The 25,211-nt window shown below is 35.7% G+C and overlaps 3 protein-coding genes across 11 annotated transcripts; 2 read left to right on the forward strand and 1 right to left on the reverse strand.

The window, feature by feature from the left end:
• The first annotated feature begins 841 nt into the window (after positions 1-841).
• LOC122289893 (glutamate--cysteine ligase, chloroplastic-like) lies at positions 842-11,863 on the forward strand. 4 transcript variants are annotated; one of them, XM_043097272.1, is made up of 17 exons: positions 843-1,000; positions 1,713-1,790; positions 2,354-2,699; positions 3,302-3,440; positions 3,694-3,801; positions 5,215-5,307; positions 5,816-5,899; positions 6,250-6,318; positions 6,400-6,470; positions 6,571-6,639; positions 8,899-8,992; positions 9,138-9,227; positions 9,319-9,399; positions 10,216-10,308; positions 10,837-10,917; positions 10,993-11,062; positions 11,466-11,863. In XM_043097272.1, exons 3-17 carry the CDS (start codon positions 2,362-2,364, stop codon positions 11,552-11,554), a joined length of 1,569 nt encoding a protein of 522 aa, XP_042953206.1. In that variant the 5' UTR covers positions 843-1,000; positions 1,713-1,790; positions 2,354-2,361; the 3' UTR covers positions 11,555-11,863. The 4 variants fall into 4 exon arrangements, with proteins under 4 accessions (XP_042953204.1, XP_042953205.1, XP_042953206.1 ...); XM_043097273.1 differs by having other exon boundaries at positions 2,359-2,699; XM_043097270.1 differs by lacking the exon at positions 1,713-1,790 and having other exon boundaries at positions 842-1,000.
• Positions 11,864-13,704: 1,841 nt separating this feature from the next.
• Positions 13,705-16,107, forward strand: LOC122289895 (tubulin beta chain-like). Its single transcript, XM_043097281.1, has 3 exons — positions 13,705-14,549; positions 14,852-15,121; positions 15,222-16,107. The coding sequence occupies exons 1-3, from the start codon at positions 14,156-14,158 to the stop codon at positions 15,884-15,886; spliced, it is 1,329 nt and encodes a 442-aa protein (XP_042953215.1). The 5' UTR covers positions 13,705-14,155; the 3' UTR covers positions 15,887-16,107.
• A 358-nt stretch (positions 16,108-16,465) lies between these two features.
• Positions 16,466-24,593, reverse strand: LOC122289894 (serine/threonine-protein kinase BSK7-like). Of its 6 annotated transcripts, none has more exons than XM_043097280.1 (12): positions 24,256-24,593; positions 23,992-24,152; positions 23,589-23,688; positions 23,279-23,499; positions 22,290-22,425; positions 20,219-20,352; positions 20,016-20,121; positions 19,100-19,185; positions 18,789-18,977; positions 18,293-18,445; positions 17,619-17,732; positions 16,466-17,251 (listed from the first exon to the last, which is right to left on the reverse strand). In XM_043097280.1, the coding sequence occupies exons 3-12, from the start codon at positions 23,668-23,670 to the stop codon at positions 17,006-17,008; spliced, it is 1,467 nt and encodes a 488-aa protein (XP_042953214.1). In that variant the 5' UTR covers positions 23,671-23,688; positions 23,992-24,152; positions 24,256-24,593; the 3' UTR covers positions 16,466-17,005. The 6 variants fall into 6 exon arrangements, with proteins under 6 accessions (XP_042953214.1, XP_042953213.1, XP_042953210.1 ...); XM_043097279.1 differs by having other exon boundaries at positions 23,589-23,766; positions 24,256-24,592; XM_043097276.1 differs by having other exon boundaries at positions 23,589-23,784; positions 24,256-24,592.
• Positions 24,594-25,211: the final 618 nt, after the last annotated feature.

A 25,211-nucleotide genomic window follows, 5' to 3' on the forward strand; every position in this document is an offset into this window, starting at 1 on the left:
TTACATCATATATGATAGAATGTAAGTAAAATATTAGTGTGATATCTAATATTACTCATTCATAAAATTTTTCTTGAAAACTTTATTTTTCTATATCTCTGTATAAAAAGAATAATGATAAATGAAAGCTATATAAAAATAAAATTAAATAAATATTTTTGTCGGGAAAGAATGTCATGTTTTAACATGCAAATATTTTTTCGTGCTGTCTATTTTTTTTAAAAAAGCAATTAATGCGGTAATTATTAGCTTAAAAATATTGAAGCATAATTTTATATTTTATTAAAAAAATTATATTCAACAACAGTCGTATATCACACACGAGTAATATTACTCATTATCTTAATTTTTATCATCCTTTAATCATTTTATGCTGTGACATTAAGTAATTAAAGACGTATAATTTAATACCATATTATAAAATGGTGAGAGAATGATAAAAAAAAAATAATGAATAAGTTTTTTTGTCACACACTTATTATATAAATTTTTATTTTTTTAAATTTTGTTTTGTATGTGATATAGGAGTGTAAAATATAATTTTTTTTTATATAAAATAAGAAAAAATGATTTAAATTGGATATATGTGATGATAGAGTAATGTTACATATAATTACTTTTATATATATTTTATTGATATAATTGACTGAATCAAATTTTTTATTATATAATTAATCATATCATTAAAATAGTAAAATACTTAAAAAAAAATAAAATAAAATAACTTGATATATAATTTTTGGGTGAGAAATGGGACTCTTTAAATATTTAAGTGCGGTCGTGTCAGCAATCCAGATAGTGGACCACAGACAATATGTGCAGTGCCGCACTATTCAATTCGGGTCCCTATGCCACCAACACTTCCTTTTGAGCGGCGAGAAAGCTGAGACTCTCTCTCTCCCTCTCAGTAGAATAAAGAGAACCGAGACCTACCGAACCCTAGTCAGAGTCTCGGAGAGCATATATTTCTTTCATATCTGATAATTTCCAGAATTCCAGGGTAATCCTCCTTGTCTGATATACACACTTAGCTCGTATTGGATTCATTTCAATTTCCTGGAGTAACTAGAAAGTAGTTCTTTTTTTTTTTTTTTTGTGTGCTTTTAACATTTCACGTCAATCATGTTTGTTTGATTCCCATAAATATTCATGTTAGCTTGCTTCTGTGTTGCTGTGTTGTATATAACTATTTTTGTTCAATGAAATGTTGTTATTTTGAGTTTGAATATGCTTTGACACTGCAAATCTTCTCGTGATTTTGCTTTTGTTTTTTTGGTTGATGATTAGTTCGTACGATGAATGTAAGCTGATATGAGTTGGTTATTTTGTTGTTGTTATTACTGGGTTCTAAAATGATAAAGTTGGGGCAACTGTATCATACAAGTTTTTCACCTTTCTTGTTAGAGAAATATGGCTATCTTCATTTCTATGGAAGAGCTAATATGCTAATAGGGAGAAAAAATAGGTAAAATATTAAAATTTCTAAATTGACCGCTTTTAAAGTGCTGAGGACAATAGTTTGAATTGATACGAAACAAGTTTGTTTTTGAGTGAGGGCTGTTTTGGATGTACTACGAATACTTGAATTGTCCCATTGTGTTTATAGACATTGGGAATAGGGACCTGATTGCAATACTTGGGAACCATGGTCACGTAAGAATAATTAGAACTTTCAAAACCAATAATCAGTTGTTGATGCTTCATGATAGCAGCAGCATTGGCTGGTGGTGCAGCTCAGTACTTGTAAACACACTGGGGCAAGCCAACTTAGTGATTGTTTGGATAATAAGGTGAGATGATAAATTCTTAAAACTTCTAAAATCTTCTTGTAATTTCCTTCCCAACATAACTCAAACGCAAAACACTTTTCAATCAAATCTTCAACCTTTTCATCTAATCATTACCTAAACATTATCCAAACACAAAACTCAATACAACTTTTCCAAACTTCCAAATAAAACACAATAATCAATATAACTTTTTCAAATTTTAAAACAAAAAATAATATTTATAATATTTTTAGTCAATTTGTTCTCTTCTTTCCCAAAATCCAATAAAACATTTTAACTCAAACCATTGCACTGCTATTCAAAAAATTATGAGATACTCTTAGTATCCTAACGAACCCTAAAGAATCTTCTTGATTGAGTTACTTATATAAAAAAAAAAGAATCTTCTTGATTGAGTTGGATGATAGAATCTTCTACTATATTACTGTGGTAATTTATCAATGCCAGAATTGCTATACTTAGTTCTTGGTTAACTTTTGCCAACTATTTATGTTTTATATTGGTGGTTGCTAGTTTTGCCATTATACCTTGTAATTAAGAAACAATGAATATGTTGTGTAAAGGTTAGAAGATGGCACTCGCCTCCCAGACAGGCTCGTCATATTGCGTTCACACTGAAATAATAAGATCTAAACCTAGGAGCAATGTAGTATTTAGTACGACAAAAAATGTGGAGGCATCAAAAATGAAGGAACTTTGTGCGGGTTTCTTGTCCTCGTCATGTAATTCTGGCAAGAAGGAACATATTTTGCGGATAGATGGTCCTGGAGTAGGATGCAAACGAGGTCATCGAGTGATTGTCACTGCAAGCCCTCCTACTGAGGATGCTGTAATTGCTACTGGGCCATTGACGAAAGAGGATCTTGTACAATACCTTGCCTCTGGATGCAAGCCTAAGGAAAAATGGAGGTACAATTACCAATTTTACCATATACTTTAACTGGAATTGTATACTCGTATTCTTGTGTCATATACCCTGCTCAAACATGTTACATGTTTGACTACGAATCTAATTCCCTTTATCTTGCATAACTATGTTGCTTTTTCTGTTTGGAATGTTTCATAAATTTCCCTTCAGCCTAATACATGTGATTGTGTAGGTTCTTCATGTGAGTTACATAATTAGTAATTTTGGACGAACTTAATCAGTTGGAAATTCTTATTATGATAAAAGTCAGTGATATTTTGATGATCTGTGGTATCAACTATGTTCTTACACGAGTTTCTTAATGAATTTATCACTTGTTCTGTTCCTAATGTTTTTATTCATAGCTTTTCTTCATGCAATATTTAGGAAAAGTAATTTAACTCAAAATGTCCCAGTGCTAGGTGCTAAGGTCTTCTGTGTAGTAAATTTTGCTTTGAATTCATTGCGCTTAAGGTTGTTATTATTTATTATTATATACGGTTCGTGATATCTTTGACTGCCATGTCTTATTATTTTCTTCTTTCATATCTGATTAATTATTTCAATACTTGTAGCTTATTAAATTGTCATATGGTCATTGCAGAATAGGAACAGAACACGAGAAGTTTGGTTCTTTACGTCCGATCAAGTATGAACAAATAGCGGAGTTGCTGAATGGGATTGCTGAGAGATTTGATTGGGAGAAGATAATGGAAGGTGACAACATTATAGGACTCAAACAGGTAAACTGCTTATCCTCTGTACGTTTATCATGTCTGAACTTCATTCATGTTGTTGGCTATTTTATCTTATGAACGGTAAAGCTTGAGTTTTATTTTGGAGAAGCAACAGTTTTTAATGTTGATTTCTCAGATGAATCCTTGTCAAGAAACTTTTCATTTGTTACTTATAAAAAAAAAAAAAAAAATTCATTTGTTGAGAGTGAATTTGTAGCTAAAAAAATAATAATTACAAGTTACATTAATTGTCGGCCAGGGAAAGCAAAGCATATCACTGGAGCCTGGGGGTCAGTTTGAGCTTAGTGGTGCACCTGTTGAAACTTTGCACCAAACGTGTGCTGAGGTTAATTCACACCTTTATCAGGTTTGTTGACATAATAATGCTTGGTTATATGCAAGAAAACGCTTGTGGATAATTGTTAAGTCATGTTATGTGGTGCATTTCGAGAGGGAAATGCTCAGATTTTTTAGGGCTGTAAGACATCCTATTGAATCTAAAATTGCACTTTTTGAGAGTATGTTTCTCTTAAACGACTTGCACAAACTCTTCTTCTTTCTCGAAGTTGTTGAATACACTGAATTCCCCAAGGGGTTGGCCTAAGTGGTGAAGGCCTTGGTCTTGGGGTATCACTCCCCTCAAGCTTTAAGGTTTAACACCTCATGGGTGCAAACAATCCTTTGTGGCCATAACCCCCGGTGAAAAGCTAGCAATTTAACTAGTTCCATGTAGGAGAACTTCCGAGGGTGCGGTGCACGAGACCGGGGTTTATTTTGCAGGGATGGGTCCGAAGTACCCTACCTTAGAGAGGTTTCCCGTCATAAAATATATATATATATTAGTACGACTTGCTGGAAAAGGTGACAGGAGGAAGTTACACTATCGATAAACTTCTATGCCTCTTTGGTTGTGCTTCTCTGGTATTTGCTCTAAAGAGTCATACCTTTATGTAGGCAAAGATACATGCTAATTTAGGACTTTTGACAAGCCACAAATGCAACCTATTTGATTTGTAGTTGTATGCTGGAAGCAACATCTGACATCAAAAGAAGTAATTGTAAGAAGCAACAAAATCAACTTAGTTGCTTTTTGTTTGTGGCTGAAGTATATATGTCACATAAAGCACTTTGTTTTCACTTATCCAAAAGTAATTTACTTATCAAGCACAAAAACCTTTGGTGTTTTAAGGATGAGGAACATTGATGCTTACAATATTGACTATGATAATGTTTTTGATAAAGCATTCTGGCAAGCATTTGTCACTTTTAATTTTTTGCGGTCTGTGTTCTAGGTTGTTAAAATTTTATTACTGTCATCAAGACACGATGTATTTTAGGTCCACAGATGCCTTTTATACTTTTTATCAAAGAGAAGATATGTGGTAGAGGACTGTAATTTAGTCTGCATTGAGTTTGTTATACATTGTTAGTAAATATAGCATCATGTTAGAGTGGATTCTGGAGAATCTGTTTATGTTCTAGGTTTCCTTTATGCCATAGGTTATCAACTTATGATATATATATAAACTGATCGAAGTATGTTGTGTAATTTTTCTAAATTAGATGATGCACATGCATACTCCAATATATTATAATGTAATGTTATATAATCACCTCCATGAATTAATCATTATTGCCCATTATCGTTGGTATCATAGCCCTCTAAATCGAGCTAAAATAAAGCTAGGGGCATTTTTGCCATTTTTGTGATGTCTCATGAAAGTATCTATTACATGCTTTTGAACTTTATCAGTTGTCTTCAAATGCTGCATTTTAATAGGTCAAAGCTGTTACAGAGGAAATGGGAATTGGATTTCTTGGAATTGGTTTCCAGCCCAAGTGGGGACTGAAGGACATACCTATAATGCCCAAGGTATTTTGAGCCATCTTTCCGATCTTTTTGTTTTGATGGAAAAGTATATTCCTTAATTGGTTAAAAACAACAAACCATAGCACTTGTTGAAAGTAACCTCCTGAGCTGAATTAGAAGAAACAGAAAAGATGTAAGACTTGGTCCATTTAATTAATTTATGTTGTTCTATACATTTTTTTCCCATGTTTTACCACCTAGGACTAATATCATGCCTTTTAAGTGACAATCAATTTCACTTTTCTAAGTTTATTTCTTGAACTAGCTACTTTCCACCATTTCAGTTGAAGCTTCCATATTTAAAGTTGCATATGGTGACTGACATTGTAATGTTACATATAAGGGGTAAGGAAATTCCAAAAATCATGTTGTCTACTCCTACTGGTACTCAGCAAAGCTTGTGACCCTGCCAACTGGCCTTTTAATAATGTTGAGTTTCTCCATTCTACAATTCATATTTACCTGTTGGACACTTCAATTACTTGCATACTAACAGAATATTTTGACTCAGGGAAGATACGAGATTATGAGGAATTACATGCCCAAAGTTGGCTCACTTGGACTAGATATGATGTTTAGGACATGCACTGTACAGGTGAGATTAATGTTATAATGTCATGATCAGATCTTTTTTTTTTTTTTTGATTGGCACCGGGCGTTCAAGAACAGCGTCCCTACTAATCCCAGGGGTGCACTGGCGCTCAGCAAGGCAAGTGCACATTGGGTAATTCAAGGAAAAAATCCCCCAATCCGATGGCCCTTAGAGATTGTTTGCACCTAAGGAGATTTGAACCTTAGACCTGGGAGAATCAGATCATTTTAAAGGACCTAATTAAATACTGGAAAGGTTTCATAATTTGAGAATAGAAGGAATATCTTCTAATTTGAACTCATCACCAGTGTTGCGGCTTGAAAGTGATACAAATTAATTTCCACTTTTGATAGGTCAATCTGGACTTCATTTCTGAAGCTGACATGATCAGGAAATTTCGTGCTGGTCTTGCTTTGCAGCCTGTAAGAAACTTTTGTCCTTTCTGTTATCAGTGGAAATTTGTCTAATCTTGTGGTAACTAACTATTATTATGAATGAAACAGATAGCAACAGCTCTATTTGCAAACTCACCTTTCACTGAGGGAAAGCCAAATGGTTATCTCAGCATGAGGAGGTTTCCAAAAGTTCTCTTGTTGTTTCCTTCTGTATCCACTGTACTTACTCTGGGTGTCTATGCTAATTCATTTCCTTTCTTCTTTTTCTTATTTGAGCAGCCACATTTGGACTGATACTGACAATAATCGCAGTGGCATGCTTCCATTTGTTTTTGATGATTCCTTTGGGTGTGTTTCCCTTATATCTCTCTCTCTCTAATGATTTTTCAACTTATGAATGTAATGGCAGATGTTGCTGCTGCTCTCTTGACTTAAATATATTCACTAGTATTCTGTTTTCAGCATTTTTGGAAAGACAAATCTTGGCCTATACTGATATATTCTTGTTCATTTGGGGTGAAGGGTTGTCATAATGGACTCCTTTCCAGTGGATTTCTAATTTTATCCACCTTTTGATTTCTTTTTTGGGATTAATGAATCTGTGTAAAGTATTGGTCTATTTTAGGAGACATGTTTACCTCCACATGCATGGAAACTTAATATTTTTGTCATTTCTGAGCCGTGGATGAAACCTTCTGCTTGTATCTTAGTATACAATCATTTGCATTTGTTCCCTGAGTTTTTGAGGTTTAATGGGTTCTTGAATCATCCATTTTATGATTTGTATTTAGAACCATTATTATGATGATCAAATCTTAAATAAGGGGAAATTAAACTTTGCACACTCAAACTATGAAAACAGTCACTTTGCATCCCAAACTACAACTTTTGGCAATTTGTACTCTTGGATATGTCACAATCTTGAAGGTTGTTTGAGGGTGTAAGTTGCCATGAAATGCATCTTGGTGTGTAAATTGATGAATTTAATAGTTTCGGATGCAAATTAAAATAAAAAATCTACTTTCTCCTTGCATTAATAAAGCTAAGTTATCACTAAGATTTCATTTATGCCAAAAAAAAAAAAAAATGCTTATGTGAGACTCAATCTCAGAATTGCTATGTCGGGCCAACAGGACGGCAACTTGGAATATTACTTTTACTAGAAATGCACAGGATTGGGAACTTGAAGAGCTGGTAGATTTTCACAGTTATTTATATTCAGTAAATCTAGGCGTCAATGGGGAAGACCGACTGTTGTGGACTCACACGGGGAGTAAAAAGTTTACTGTTAAATCTTTTTATAAGGCCTTGACAATCAAACAGCAAACTTTCTTTCCGTGGAAGAGTATATGGAAGGTGTTAGTACCTTCTAAAGTTGCTTTCTTTACTTGGACAGCTGCTCAGGGGAAGATTTTAACGATTGATAATCTTAGAAAGCGAGGTATGGTTGTCATGGAGTGGTGCTATATGTGCAAAAAGAGTGGGGAATCAATAGATCACCTGCTTTTACATTGTGAGGTGGCTGGGGAGTTATGGGCTGGAATACTTAGTAGAACGGGGCTAAATTGTTATGCCTAGGAGTGTGGAGGAGGTACTTGCATGCTGGAACAGACCACACAACAGCGCTCAACTGGCAGCAGTGTGGCGGATGATGCCCTTGTGCTTAATGTCGTGTTTATGGTCGGAAAGGAATGAGAGGTGTTTTAATGCTAAGGAGCATGGAGTGGGGGAAATCTGGAACTTTTTTGTATTCTCTTTGTTTCAATGGTTTTCTGCTATTGTTCTAAAGGGAGGGAATGTTCATGAGTTTCTATTTTCTTTATAGTCCACTAGAATGTAACTAGGTGTCTCACTTTGTATACTCCGTGTACTTGGGCATTGCCTAGTTTCTTCATATTAATCTTGTTAAGTTGTAAATGTTCTATCATAGGAAAAATGTTTTGGTTGAGTCCATCATAGCTAGAGCCAAATCATCCAGATTATATTCTGTACTAAGTGGACTACCAGGTTACCAAAACATTAGTAAAGTTCTATGACAGAGCCTATTAACCATAAAAAAAAAAAAAAAAAAAAAAAAAAAAAAAAAAAAAAAAAAAAAAAAAAAAAAAACATTTTAGTAATGATCAAAAGAACTGTTTCCCTAGACACATTACGTCTACATGGACTATCAAGAATTTGCTCTCTATTTCTACTTCTCAATTTGTTTACAGATTAAAAAAAAAAATTATACTTCTCAATAAAAGTGGGGAGTTGAAGTTCAAGTTTTTTGTTCTAAACACCCTTTTCATTGGATACGGGGCCAAGATGGTTTTGCTCTCTCTATTTCTACTTCTCAGAATTTCTAGCAGTTTTTCCTTCTGTTTGTTTGGTCAATCTCTTTTATACTTCTTGTGTACTCAGTTAACACCATTTTTCATCACTAATAAAATCTTCATCATACTTGTAAATATATATAAATATATCTTTGAATACATTTTTTCTTGAATGATTGCTGCTTTCTAATTTCTTTAGTCCAGGGTTACCTGTTGATGCATTTAGCAAAACATTTGCTATGCTTTTTATGTTTACCTGCCAATGCATTTATTACGTTTCTCTTCCTGATTGCAGGTTTGAGCAGTATGTTGACTATGCTCTAGATGTTCCAATGTACTTTGTTTATCGAAAAAAGAAATATATTGACTGTACTGGAATGACTTTCCGGGTTTCCATCTATCCTTAAAATCTTGTAACTCAAGGCTGTTTTAGCCATTCTCTTTTTTTATTCATTTTCACTTGACCATTAAACTTGATTTGAACCCATCCATTTGTTGTAATAAATAATATTGTTTCTGTTACTTGTTTTGCAGGACTTTTTGGCTGGAAAACTTCCTTGCGCTCCAGGTGAATTGCCAACACTCAATGATTGGGAGAATCATTTAACAACAATATTTCCAGAGGTTCTACATGCATTTCTTATCTACTTTCTGAATTTGCTTCTTTTTCAAATGTTTTCACCACATTTATACTGAAGTTTACTTCAATTCTCAGGTCAGGCTGAAGCGGTACTTGGAGATGAGGGGTGCTGATGGAGGCCCTTGGAGGAGGTTATGTGCTTTGCCTGCGTTTTGGGTAGTTGACCTCTTTGACTGTTTTACGTAACTAGCCTGTTTCTAATTGGCTGTATTATATAATTAGCCTGTTTCTAATCCTCTATTACATGTGTGTATCAGCTTTCTTAGTGTAATCTCATTGCTTCCTTTTTGGCACAAAACTTCTGATTATTACATTATTGTCTAAGAACAATAAATATTGCAATGTTTCTTTGTTAGAGTATGAATTAAATGTTTAAATTCACGTTTCTCATTAGCTTAAACTTTTGGGAAAATTATTGACTTACCATGATTGTAGAGCAGAGATTTTGAGTTTGTACCCTAACTACACGCTCTGCCCCAATCTCAATTAAATATTCCATGTGTTTGGTCCACTTATAAAGAGGAGTTCGACAGCTAGGTGTCCTCATGTATACTACCTGTCAACCTGGGCATTGCATTTGCCTATTTCTACGAATATAATTTCTTGATTACCTATCAAAAAAAATAAGAGGAGTTCGACCCACACGTGAAGGTGAGTCTTAAAATATAACTTAAATGATTAAATTCACATTTTTCCATTAGTTTAAGCTTTGCTTTTGTGAATGAATAATCTTTATAAAAATCCCTTTTTGCCCATCCTCAAGTCCCTCACAATGTCAGCCCAAATATAGTTAATGGACCCTAGCAACACGTTAGCTTCTCCTGTCTCTGACATGCTTAGATTATGTTACAAACTTATTATACTCGGGCAATGCCTGTTACTCATTCAATTAAAATTTTATTTTGCTTATAAAAGAACCAAACTTATTATTTCTAGGAACATCGTTCATTGTGATTTCCTATCAAATGTCAGGTAGGTATATTATATGATGAGATTTCACTGCAAAAAGTTCTAGACATAACAGCTGATTGGACTGCAGAAGAAAGACAGATGCTGAGGGATAAGGTATGAAAATAAACGTCCATATTTTTTCTCTCTCAAAAAAGTAATAATCCATTATGGTGCTTGATGCTCTATTGCGTACTCTATTTTCTGTTCTCATTTACTCTGCATGCTTAAATTCTAATTTAATCAAACATGTCTTGTATTGGAAATGATAAGTTTGGTTGGCTGGAAGAGAAACACCCTATAGAGTGATTGACGTTACTAGTGATTCAGGATTGGGTTGTAAATTTTCTTGCCCTCATGCTTTTATATGCTTCATGTTTCTTTTCTTGGTATCTGACTTTTAAGGGATGACAGTTATAGATGCTAACATGGTAAGTGATGGAAGCACACCGTTCAGGGTTATGAGACTTTCTATTGTTTTCATCCCAAAGTGGAATATTTATAGCCTAATAAAATTTTCATCCATAGTTAGAACGATATGATAAATTGTATCCTATTCTGTTATTGTGTTCTATGAAATTCTATGCCAATTACGTCCTTTTCTGGTGTTAAGATGACATCCTAATTGCAAAATCTACTCAGTAGGTTCCAAAGACTGGGTTAAAGACACCTTTTCGGGATGGGTTGCTGAGGCATGTTGCTGAAGATGTTGTACAGTTGGCTAAGGTATGTAAGAGTTTCTTTCTTGCTTTTTTATTTGATTTTATTGTTGTTGTAAGGACGTCATGTCTTCTTCTGCAGGATGGCTTGGAAAGGAGAGGCTTCAAGGAATCGGGTTTCTTGAAGGAGGTGACTGAAGTGGTTAGAACAGGTACTGATTCAGGCCCTTCTTTTTATTAATCTTATTTTTTCTTTTTCTCTGGCAATGGGAATCATTACTTCGAAAAGGTCTAAGGTTACACTTGAAAAGGTCGAAGGTTTCTGTTCACAAATTTTATTGAGGACTTCATATTTTTGTGTTTTATCTTCCTATTTCCCTATGTATGTGAGATTGTATGTGTGCTGGTCACACAAAGTAATGTGCTGGAGTTCTAAATTCCACGCATTTTCTCAAAACTTCTAAATATTCAATCTTTCAAATATAAACATGATTTTGGAGATGTTCTTTGCCAAGACATGCTTATGGAACAGTCTTCTTCCATGGCAATCAGATCAGTGGTTCCCATTATCATCGATGTTGATCTGGTGTCAATTTTGGATGATATTCTTGGCAGGTGTAACACCAGCTGAGAAGCTTTTGGATCTGTTTCACTGCAAATGGGGACAGTCAGTAGATCCTGTTTTTGAGGAGCTACTCTACTGAGGTGAATCAAATTCTTGTGGGACTTTAGTCGGGCCCTTTTGTGTGTAAAAACCTTTCTTGAATTTTTGGGTGTAATCCTAGTAAATATTTCAAGGTGGTTTTTCTTTGTAGTTTTAGATTTGAGATCTCAGCTGAATAAACTGTGCTGTAAATCCTCAACAGCAGGCTTCTCCTGTTACTCATTGAATAAGACCAGATCAAACTCTGGTCATCTTGTCTCATAAACTTCCAAAATGGCAACTTAGTAATGTTGTATGGTTGGTAAGAAGTATCGAAAGGTTGGAATTATATTCCACCAATTTGCAGGAATATCAACTTTTGTAATGATGCAGTTACTGCGAGCCTTTAAATATGGTTACATTGGGCTCTTTAACAGACATTAGAATCCAAGTGCACATAGCATATCAAGCCATTTGTCTACAACCCTCCTCCCTCCCCAGTCTCTTGCTCTCCCCTTTTTTCTCAGCGACAACTACATGGCAGTGCTACAGCACCCGGAAGTCGGAACCCTTTAGTCCGATCCTAGGCAGCAAATTACCATTATTCGAATTCTGATCACTAATCCTAGTACATAATTTCTTACGTTTGAGTCTTAAGTCTACTCCGTTTGAGTAGTGGAGTGTTCTCAAGTGTTACTATTTATTATTTGATCATTACTTTTTACTTACTTTTTAGTATTTTTTATTATCATTCACTATTATTTAATATTTTTTTTATTATTTTTTTTATTACTATATATAAGATATCTGAGATCACCTTATTATTCAAACACAACCTTAAATCTTGCTCCCATCCTATCTTAGCTCTCTATAAGCTATGTGGCTACCAACTTGTGCCATGTGCTCCCCTTCCTTCCACTGATTCTCAGCCATTCTTTCACAATCATATGTTCTGGGGTTTTGTTTCATACGTGTGAATACGTTCTTTCTTTCTTTTCTCCTAGAATATTGAATGGAAAAGATGTAAGGAAAAAAAAAAAATGAAAGATATATCTCAGTTATACATGGTCGTATTAAAGCTTCGATACTACGCACTGCTCATATGATATAATTTGATTTGAAAGATAAATTTTAAAATTTGAATCTTATAAATTAAATATTACAATTTGAGTGATGTAGATTGTGTATTCACTGACTTAATATAATAGCTTTATTGGATGGATCAAGTTAGGTGGTGATAAAAAAGCCTCATTTTCGTGAATTCCTACAATCCATACGGTGAAAATGTAGATGTGGACAGCCTAACTTAAATTTGTTTTACACTTGAGAAAACATATCTTTGACGTTATAACTCCCATCACGTTCCACCTTTTTGTAGTTTTCCCTTCTGTCACGTATTCCACAGCGAAAAAACAGAAAAGAAAAGAAAAGGGTAGTCAGACATCACGGAATTTTTTTCATAATAAATGCTTTATCTCCATTTTTTTTTTATAAGAAAGAAAGAATAGATTACATGCATGTGATCTCGATGTGTCAAGGCTAGTTTTCTGGAATTCAACTTGGATTCCACCAGCAAGCAGCCAAGCCAGTTTTTGTGGGGGTGCTGGAAAGAGATGGCCAGAAATCAGTCATTTGAAGACTGACGGGACTCCCATGACCCCCATAATTGCGGCTTTCTACCTCTGTCTCACCTTTTCCTGACCCTATTTTATACTACCAAGATGTATCTAATTTCAGAAACAGTCTTAGCCTTAATGGTCATCTGCTATATTTGATCACCTTTTCTGCATCATCTTGACTGCCAAAGTCTAGTGTTTTTAATGTTTCTTAATGGTTTGTGAATCATTTTAAAACATCAACTGTGAACTCCTGAATGATAATTTGCCTTCATGTACATGACGCTAGAAAGAGAAGAAAATCATTTGTGTTGAGATTTCTCTCAACTATGGTAACCAGCCATCCCAATCATTTCTCGATTAAATATGACCAAATCTTGTTTCTAGGTTGTTCACCATAACTAGATAATACAGAAGTAATACATAACATTTAGAATCCTTTCAACAGCTTAAAGATGTAATGAAACTTGTTTACTGTTGTTGTTAAAGAAAACCCCACCATTCTGCAACAGGGATCAAGTAGATGCCAAAATAAATAAATTTATACTCAATGAACGGGTAAAAACTAGAGCTCTGAGTGTAGTTAAATACATTTGATTACAAATAGCATGATATCTAATCGTCGAGGAAAATCAGATTCGTAAAGAGGTTGAGAACCAAATTATGGAATCTTAATGACAGATGGGAAATCAAATGAGAGGATGGCTTGGTGATTTTCAGCTGGAATGAGGCCAGAGGGACTAGTAAGCACCCTGTGCTTACCTTCCAATATCCAGCTCAGAACTCCTGTTGGAGTTAGACATGACATCCTCCAAACAAAGCCAAATGAAATGATTAATTGAACCTTATTCTTTTTTATTTTCTTTCTGAGGGAGAGACAGAAATATCATTGTCCAGCTTCAAAGTCCTATCTCTCATTTATTTCCTCCTAACTCCCCCTCTTAAGCTCTATAAATTTCTCTCTCATTTCTTAGCGTTTATACAAAAATCTTCATAAAAGAACCCTCATTTACCCATTTCATATAAGCTCACGATCCCATCGAAAAATGAGAGAGATTCTCCACGTTCAAGCAGGCCAATGTGGCAACCAAATTGGTGCCAAATTCTGGGAGGTTATGTGTGATGAACATGGCATTGATGCCACAGGAAATTATTTTGGTAATTCTCACCTTCAGCTGGAGAGGGTGAACGTTTACTACAATGAAGCAAGTGGCGGTCGCTATGTTCCTAGAGCCGTGTTAATGGACCTTGAACCGGGTACCATGGACAGCTTGCGGACAGGTCCCTATGGGAAACTATTTAGACCTGATAACTTTGTTTTCGGTCAAAGTGGCGCTGGAAACAATTGGGCTAAAGGGCATTACACTGAGGGAGCTGAATTGATTGATTCTGTTCTTGATGTTGTTCGCAGAGAGGCTGAGAACTGTGATTGCTTACAAGGTATTCTAGCTGTCATTTCTTCATTTCCAAGCCTGATAAAATGATAAATTCTAACATTCCAAAAACTGAATTTTAAAAATTAATGCAATCACTAAAACTCCATTGTTACATGTAAGCAGGTTCTGTTAATACATAAATGTTACATGCAGAAGCAAAAAATGTACATTTACTGTTAACAGTGTCATTGGAATGTGCCGTGCAAACCATAAGCTCCAAAGTTTTTGTACCAAATTCCGGATGTGGGAAGTGAGGTAGAGTATATGGCAATGCTAATCTTCCTGGATTGTATCTGTGCCTGACAGGGTTCCAGATTTGCCATTCACTGGGAGGAGGGACAGGGTCGGGGATGGGAACACTTCTGATATCAAAGATCAGGGAAGAATATCCTGATAGGATGATGCTGACTTTCTCAGTGTTCCCGTCGCCCAAGGTCTCTGATACTGTGGTTGAGCCCTACAATGCAACCCTCTCTGTGCACCAGCTTGTTGAAAATGCTGATGAGTGTATGGTCCTTGACAATGAAGCTCTCTATGATATTTGTTTCCGAACCCTCAAGCTCACAAATCCAAGCTGTAAGTACAAACTTACTGTTATTTCTATACGCGTATTTGTTAATTACCCTAAGCAATACCATGATGTTAACTATCTATTGTGTACATATTTGTGTCCCAGTTGGTGATCTCAACCATCTGATCTCAACAACCATGAGTGGAGTAACATGTTGCCTCCGTTTCCCTGGCCAACTCAATTCTGATCTTCGCAAACTAGCCGTCAACTTGATCCCCTTCCCACGCCTCCACTTCTTCATGGTTGGTTTTGCACCCTTAACCTCCCATGGCTCCCAACAATACCGTGCACTCACTATCCCTGAACTCACTCAGCAAATGTGGGATGCCAAAAACATGATGTGTGCTGCTGATCCACGCCACGGCAGGTACCTAACAGCCTCAGCTATGTTCCGTGGCAAAATGAGCACCAAGGAAGTTGATGAGCAGATGATTAATGTACAAAACAAGAACTCCTCCTACTTTGTTGAGTGGATACCCAATAACGTTAAATCAAGTGTTTGTGACATTCCACCAACTGGGTTAACCATGTCTTCAACGTTCATGGGAAATTCCACGTCGATTCAAGAAATGTTTAGGCGTGTTTCAGAACAATTCACGGTCATGTTTAGGCGAAAGGCATTCTTGCATTGGTACACTGGGGAGGGGATGGATGAGATGGAGTTTACAGAGGCTGAAAGTAACATGAATGATTTGGTTTCAGAGTATCAACAATATCAAGAGGCAGCTGCAGAGGAGGAGTATGATGAGGAAGCGACGGTGGAAAATTAAGGGCCATGTACTCTTTTGGGTCATGACCGCATGGTCATGACTTGTGTTTTAGAATGCTGTGTTTGTGCTGTGGTTGTGAAGAAGGGTTCATTATTGATGAGATCGGCTTTTACCTGTTCATGTTTTTTAATTTATGATTGGCATAATTTATGTAACCCTGAATTGTGAAGAGACCAAAAAGAGAAAAAAATCATGTAATGAGAGTATGAGGTTTGGAAGAATGTAAATATTTTCATCCTATTTTTATTTATACGCTCACATCTGTTTCTTCAAATTATGGAAGTTTACGAGGAAAAGGAAAAGATAAAGAGAGATCAATGTGGCCAAGCCCTCTCGATCATAATGCAGAGAAGTAAAATCAGATAATGAAAACAGTTCACATCCCTGAATGATTTTTGTCCTCTTTTTTGTCTTTTTTATTAAATTTTGTAGCAATTACAAAATCTCGTTAAAATAAGAGGAATTGGAATATAGAGCTCAAGTATAACTTCTTACAAAAGATTGTTCATATTTTCTCTTGCATTGGCACTGTTCCCATAAATTCATAGATTTCAACACCGCATATAACTCAAATATTAATTAGACATCAACTCCACAATAGGGCAATAAATTTTATTGAAAAGGAAAAAAATTATAGAATACAAAAACAGGTGTTTAGACAACGTGAGCAGCCATAACCAATTGGGCTGTACATAAATTACAAGCATTATGCATCTCCTATTCACCCTTTGAATCCAAATCAATAGTTGAATCCTTTACAAGCATATGATTTGTTTCATATCATCTTAATTATTTCCCAAAGTTCGTTGTATTTTAAAAGTCAGAAACGTAAATGAGCCAAGTTGTGATTACAAAAAGCATGGAAGGCCAATAACCCCTAGCAAACTCACTAAACCAACTGATCCAATAATGTGGCAAACGAAGGTTCCAAGATGCTGGTGACGAACCAGACATGCAAACAATTGATAGGAACCATTTCTCTCCTTCCAACCTTAATGTCTGCTTCAGGTTGTTAAAATCTTCTGTCATTGTCCAGAAAGTAAAATGTTCGTGTCTGCTCTCTGGTGCTCGTCTTCAAGAAAAGTGATTCAACAGACATAAAAGAGACTTTCATTAACGTCAAGCAGTTGCATTCTTTTTAGTTTCTAGGACAGAACCCTCTTTGAGCGCTACTTGTGCTTCATTCTCCCTTTTCAGTGCAAAAAGAGCAGTAGCTTGTAAATAGGAGGCAAAATGCCAGTCGGGAGATATTACTTGGGCTTGCATTGCATCATTAAGAGCTTCCTGTGTCTTATCACTCATAAGATAGCATAGACTACGGCGTGCAAAAACAGTCGGGGAAAGCATGGCTCCAGCTTCAATGAACTGCAATTAAATGAAACAAATTGTCAAGCAAATGCTATAAATTCTCCAATCATATATGATGCACAATTGCAGAGACCTTGTTCGTTGTACATCACAAAAATCTGCCAGACATTTTAGGACACAACTTTCTGGTGGACTGCCCAGAAATACATTTGCATAGACAAGCCCCGATAAATGATGCTGGTTTTTTGTTTTTTTTTCAAAGTCAAACAGAAGAAAAGAAATTTATGTTTTACTTTGTCCATCCTGTTCATACCCTATGAAAATAGATACAAGTTTGGTCTGCAAGCAATAAGACTGCCATTTGTAGACATTCACTCAGGAAAATAAGCAATTCAAAGCAGCAGTTAATCATTTGAATTTTGACCTGAGTGTAGCATTCAATTGCAGCCCTGAGATCTTTACGCCGAAAAGCAACATCAGCCTTCTTTTTTGAGTTCAATGTTTCCTCCATCTGGTTGGTCCACATCTGGAATGAGAGCTGTCACAGAGATGGTATGAAAGTAATCAGCAGACCATATACCACGCACAACTTTCATTTATGTCCATAAATGGTTGACGGAGAAAGTGTGGGTGTATTTAAATTCAACAAACCACAAATACACATGGACTAATGCTCAATTTCTATGTTTTAACTAAGCAAGAAAGTACTTGCCATTGAAAACAATCATGAGGAGAATTATCACTGCTGATTCAGTGCAGCTAAGCAATGTGACAATTAAGTATTAAGTTTACCACCAACTCTTGACACCAAAATCACAGCTAAATGGTCAAGAGTGTGTACAGTCAAAAGTAATAAAGATACAACTTAAAACCAGAGTGGTGTATTAATATCTTAAATTGTAAAAATATTAGACAGCAGAGATGAAAATCAGACTCAACACCTAACAGAAATTGCATTTTTTTATAAGTAGAATTTCCAAAATATTGCCATGTTTCAAGAACAAAAGTTTTTTCCTGATTATGTACACAAGTATTAAAAGCCCAAATGATTTGTAAAGATCATTCAGTAATCCCTGCTGGTGTTATAAAAAAACAAACCTCAGTTGTAGCACCTTCATCGTCCTTATACCCAATCTTTTCCAAGATCTCATGTATGGCGGTCAAATCCATTCTTTGGCAAGCTTCACCAAGTGGCGATAGAGGGAAAGATTCAGCAACATGGGGTATGCCCATCAATACATGAGATGGGACCTGCAGACCAATTTCCAAAAGTTCATTAGAGCTAATGAAATAACGCCCATCACCATTCAACAAATAATAAAAATAATGAATTATAATCAGAGCTACATAGCGGGAAACATTCTGACATCCTTGGCACAGTCTTTATCAGAATATTCTCATCCAAATGGTCGCTCTGTCTTTAGTTTTTGAAGTTCAAAAGGGTTTATCCAGAAGGAAAAAAAAAAAATCTAAAAGGATTTAAGTAAAAGATGGGTTGTCAAAGGTACCATATTTGATATAATAAGATCTGTAAGTGTTCACAGTTGCAGAAAGAATAATATGTGCAAATTCCTAAAAACAAAAGACAGCCAACCTCAGAGTCCTTCTGAAGAGGAATCAAAGCAGCAACTAAGGACTTTGGATTTGGACGCTCACGGGGCTCATACTGCAAACATCTTGAAGCTAAACGTACCAATTCAGTCCTCTCATCATTTGAAAATTGGCATTCCAAACAAGAATCAGTAAGTGTTTGAAGATTCCTATCCCGTATTAGGTCAAGTGCCTGGGAAGTATGCCAGGGACAAAACTTACAACATTAGTCATTAACATTTTTATACAGGAAAAAGCTATCAGAAGGCGCAGAGTTTGTTGTATAAAAACATACTTGTCTGGGAGAAGACTTACCTGACTCGGAGGTATATGCTTTCCACTGAGAAGATCAAGCAAAAGAGTGCCAAAGCTATACGTTACACTTTCAGGTGTAACTCTTCCTACAGAAAAAGATGTGTATGAATTACTACTGGTACACATAAAGTTTTTTTTTTACAAGTAAAAAGATATATATTAAATCATAAAGAGGGCAAGGCCCGATTACACGGGGTATACAAAGAGCCTAGCTACAGTCTAAGAGCTGCGAAGGGCAGCGTGAAGTTCAGTAAAGGTAGAGCCATTCAGTACAATAGAGGATGCCATAATACTAGGGTGTGGTAGAAGAAATCCCTAAACCCTTCCGGTGAACGCTCCTTATCCTCAAAGCAACGACTATTCCTTTCGTTCCAGGTGCACCACATTAAACAAAGTGGCACCATTTTCCAAATGTCTGCAATCTGCCCCTTTCCCCGAACACCTCTCCAACATGCCAACAAATCAATCACCTTTCTTGGCATTACCCATGCCAAGCCTAGTCTTGTGAAGATGTACACATAAAGTTTAGAGGAGACAATGATCATGAAATCTATAAGAATGTGAATGGAAGTACATGAAGATGGAGAAACCAACTATTAATGTAGCTTAAAAAAAAAAAAAAAGTAGTCGCAACATAACAAAATTCCATATAAATAACAGCAATATAGTAAGAAGTCACCAAGTGCCTTCACCTTTGACCATATGATGGTTGTGTATGCATATAGGGATAAAGGTCTCTCTCCCCCCTAAGTTTATATGCATGCCCGTGTACTTCAGCTAATAACTCAAGTAGCAAGTTCAAAACGTCATAAGAGTTCATAACCAAGCCATACTGATCCATACTGATCCTATAACCCAAATGATGAATAAAAAGGATCATCATGTTTACATTCGTCTTGTTTGAGATGGTAAGTACCTGTCCGCAAATACTCGGGAGGAGTAAATGCCAGGTTTGTACTGTAACTTTTCCCATCTCTGCTGTTTTTCATCAAACCAAAGCATGAAAGTCTCGGGTTGCCATCCTGAGAAATAATACCAATTATGAGAATGATTATTTTAAACCCCAACTTAAAAAATAAAAATAAGTGGATTGAGTTCTAAGATAAAACAGATACTGACATCATCAAACACGATTCTATAAGCATTCAGATCATGATAAAGAGCACGTCCTTTGCTGGTACAATATTCTAGAGCTTGTGCAAGATGCAAAGCAACCCTTAATCGCATTGCCCATTTCATAGGTTGTGTTTCCCCTGAATCATGTAGTTAAATTTCAATATTAATTTCCAAAGAATTCACCTTCCAACTGAAAATGCAAGCAATGGAAAAAATAGCATGCTTACAAAGAAGCATAATCAGATTTTACCACACAGCTCCAAAAGAAATAAAGGACGAGACAGCATTATAATTTCTTTAATTAGAATTCCATTCCTGATTAGGTGTTTCTCTTGCAGGCATCATATGTACTAGGGCTATGCCTTTTGCATTTTGCATAAGATTTTTTATTAATACAAAAAAAATATTGAATATCTTGAATTAAAACTGGACATCTAGGGGACAAATCCAGCAAAAGTCCTTCCACCTTTCTCTTGAGCTCCTTCATACAAAACATTATTATTATATAAGCATGCTCCTTTATACAAAAGATAGTAATGATTATTTCTGTAAACCCCTAGGGGTTGGCTCAAGTGGTAAAGGCCTTGACCTAAGGGGCATGCTCCCCCAGGTCTAAGATTCAAATCTTCTTGGGTGCAAACAATTTCTAGGGGCCATTGGACTAGGAGATTTTCCCCTTCAATTAGCCGAGGTACACTTATGGGAAACGTTAAAATGTGAAGGAACAAAATGGCATTGGGGGGCAAATGTATCTGTCAAAGGAAAACATCACCATCTCCCCTCTCAGGTGTCGAGCTCTCGGATTCTATCGTGTTCAAATAGAGACTGATTCTCAATTGGTGGCTAATTGGATTACTAAGGACAATTGTCCTATCTGGTATCTAGAAGATTTATGGGATGAATTACAGGATTACCTTAATAGTCTTGAGTATACTGTGAATCATATTTATTGTGAAGGAAATGTTGTAGCTGATTTTCTAGCTAAGTGTGGGGCTAAGGGTTTGAACTCCTATTGGTATGATATCCATACTTTGCCTAGCCCGTTGAGGGGTCTCCTTCGCATGGACAGATTGGGTATGCCCTATCTAAGGGTCTCGTAAGGTATTCCTTTTGGTATGTTCTTGTTCATGTTTCTTTTTCCTTTCGATATGTGTGAGCTGTTTTGCAGGTTGGCTTCTTTTGGTTGTTTTCCTTTTGGTCTTGTCTGTTGTTGGGTTCTCTGGTTAGGTTTTGGTTTTTTTGATTCCTGGGATTTGGTCTTTATGCTTATTTGTAACCCCCAGGTATCGGGTTGTAACCATGGTTTTCCTCCACCATAAGTGAGGATCATTAATAAAATTGGGAATGGATCACTCCTGGACAGGTGACCTCGACTCTTTCTTAAAAAAAAAAAAAAAAAAAATATCCCCTCTCACACCTTCCACGTGTTAAGATATAAAATAAATAATAAAATCTACATCTTCCAATCAGCTTAAACTTTTAGGACAAGTGGTGATTTCATATAGTATCAAAGCAAAGGTCCTGAATTCGAACCCTTACTCTACATTCTATCCCATTTAATTAAATATTCTACATGTTAGGCTATCCATTGAGGGGGAGTCTGGCCCACATGTAAGGATGAGTGTTAAAATATAAAATAAATAATAAAATCTACCTCTTCCTATCAGTTTAAACTTTTGGGACAAGTGATGATTCACATCATTCTCACACTCCCACCCCCACCTGGCACGCACGCACGCACATAAGGGGAAAAAAAGAGGAAAGGGCCCATTTAATATCATCCACCCACCATTAAGCTGTGGTTTTTTACCAAATCACTCAAACCAACAATTAGACAAGAGTTATCCATCTTCATATTCATAAGTAGTTGCAAGATAGAATTAAATATTTATATATTTTTATAAGTAATAAAATTAGGAAATCAAGATGTCTAAGCTTGGGTACAAATTAAATATTTATTTTTAAATGTTTCAACTCATGAGTAGTGGGTTTGGTTATTACTGGATCATGTAGAATTTCATATAGTGTAGACTCATGCAACAACATCAAAGAAAAGTTAGTTCAACAAACTTACAATGAAATAAGTGCTTTGCTAACGTATCATTGGGCATGTATTCTGCAACAAGTAACCTCTCATCACCTTCAAAGCAACAACCAAGTAGATTTGCCAGCCTATTGTTCCGGAGCTGACCGACAGTCTTGGCTTCTTCCTGAATTAGTAAAAGTTTAAAGTTTATGAGCTCAATATGGGAACAAAAGTAGAATAATGCATTGGTCACAAATTATATATTGGACTGAACACAAGTATTTCTCAAGATAATGAGCAGAATGGTTACAACAAAAAATATTCCATACACACAAATGAATTGGAGTTTAAACTGGACTAGTAAGTCACTGGGCCATGAGTTTACTTTTTCATAGGTATTTCACTCCAAAAAAATAATGGACATAAGGGTGTTGCACACTCGTGATAACCTCGAAATTCCAAATGATGTGATTCTTATAATCACGATATATAACAAGAGCAGCACCATAAATGCAAGAATCAAAACCAATAGCAGTCACGATAATAATTAATTGATGGAAGAGGTGGCAGCTCTTGAATTGCCAAGGACTAATTTAACCATCAGAAGAGAGGCTTATATTTTTTCGAGGTGCCGTTCAGGATACATGAGTTGTGCTTGATATGCATACAGAATAAATCCATTAAAATATAAGGGGTGACCAAGCATGCCCCAACTGAAATAATAAAGGTAGAGCATTGCCGTTTCTTCTTAAATTTAAAAAGTCAAAAAAAAAAAAAGTGCAAACGTATGAAGGAGAAAAATAGACAGTCCCATGATAAATAATTTGTCGACAATGTCAAGAACCAAGTCAAGATCACTGATTTTTTTTTTTTTAAAAAAAAAAAGGGCAATATCCAATCTCTTCTGAACTGTGAGTAAACACAATTCCAACAAAAACAAGGAGAAAAACGTGAGCGTGTAAAAGGATTAGGACAAAATTTTGCCCGCATCAAACTTGGGATCAGAATTATAGGCTGTTTGCACATATTTTACTTACCAAAAATTGCCGGGCATCAGGCCAAGCTGATCTATTAAACCTTTTGACGGCAATCTGCATTTGATTTTCAAGCTTCCCTTTGTAGACCACATTTGGAGCCTTTTCTCCATGTTCAGAAACTATATTCTCCACCGAAAACCCAGATGTAGCGTCTCTAAGTTGATCGATAGTGTATTCAATAAATGCGGGCACATCACCAACTTCACTCTTCCCCTCATTTTCTGCAAGCAAACATGCACTGGTATTTCTCTCTTGCTACAAATGTAATTTGACAACAAAAATAAAAAAACAAAAACACATTTCCACTTACCAATGCTGTGGGTCTCAGCTACTGGCCCGTCATGTTCTGATCCAAAACAACAAACCGAGAGCTTGGAACACCCACAACCCATCCCAATTCCAGAATTTAGCTGCAAACACAATTAAGTCCTGAAGCTTCAATTTTTACCCAAATTCGTACACCTCGATGCTTCAAGGACTCCATCCAGCTTGACATGTAAACCCAACTTCGAGATTTCAAAAGTCCCGTCTCAAAATCTGACTCAAAGTTAACTTCAAAGCTTTCAAAAGCTTAAAATAGAAACCCAATACTAATACTAACACTGAACTCAAAAATAATTTCAAAATTAAAGATTCTAAAGCGCCCAAAATCATAAAAAAAGCAGTACAAGACCGAATATCTAACATTAGAGCTAAAGAAAACATATCCTTACTGCGATTGAAGTCAACTTAGTGTGACCTTAGCTTCCCAGAATTCCCAATCCCCAGATGTAAACCGAGCCGAAACCCTGCTCTGCGAAGCTCCAAAAGCTCCTTGTTCACATCAAGCGCAGCAACCCAGTACTTAAAAGAACACTAAACTGAAGCGTGCGTCCTAGAGCCAATCAAAGAGCACCTTTTAAAAATCAAGGATCACAACAATTTAAAAAAGAAAACACGAAAAGAAGTACAATACGGAATTGCATTTGAATCCCCACCAAAAATAAAAATCAAGATTGGAGGTTTGAGAAGCCAGAGTGAACCACCAACCGATTCGCCGTTCTCGATTCGGTCAAATACTCAAAAGGCATGCAGAGCGAGCCCAGATTTTTCCATTTTTTTATTTATTTTGTGGAAAAGAGGTACACAAAACAATTGGTTTTGGAAAGCGAGCGATCTTGGGCTTACTTTGGTGCTTCCTTTTTCCCGTGAATCATAAATTAGAAAGCTTTTAATATTCGAATTGGAAATGTTTTAATAACAAGAATATTCATTTCTACGTATGAATTCGCTCTGTGGGCGTCTCTCTCTGTACATAATACTTCTTTCTCCTATTGGATGTCGGAACTCAACTTTCTCTCCCCCTTTTTTGTGGGCGTGTCTGTGACACCTGTGTCCCGAAGTCCGAGTGTTTTTTTTTTTTTTTTTTTCCTGTTTTGTTTTACTGCCCTATTTATTTTTTCTGTTTCCACCGACATGATTCTCTTTTAGTTTTTAATTACAAATAATAATATTATGAATAATTATTAAACACTCATAAATATCTTTAAGTATTAAATATCAGAATAATTGATATAGTTTAAACTTTTAAATAGATTGATTATTATGCATTGTTTTTTATGAGTTCATACTGATTTTAAATCATTTTATTGATAAATTATTCATAATTACTAACTATATTATTTCTATAAGTTATATAAAAATGGAAGTTTGATTCACTTACTTGATTAATCTTTCTCCTCTTGTATATATAAAGGTTGGAGTGGGTCTGCCCTTGTTCTGGTAACAATCTTATCTTTTGCTTGAAATTGAATTATGTCTAAGTTAACGATTTGTACTCTCCTCCTTATCTGATCTTGTTTGATAGATTGAGGAGTTTTTGAATCTCGAAGGGGAGGCTCAGATGTTGCTCAAAATTTATCATGGGCTCTTCCTTTTAGGCATGAGAGTTTGA

This window comes from Carya illinoinensis, chromosome 12 (genome assembly GCF_018687715.1).
Source record: "Carya illinoinensis cultivar Pawnee chromosome 12, C.illinoinensisPawnee_v1, whole genome shotgun sequence".
NCBI lineage: Eukaryota > Viridiplantae > Streptophyta > Magnoliopsida > Fagales > Juglandaceae > Carya > Carya illinoinensis.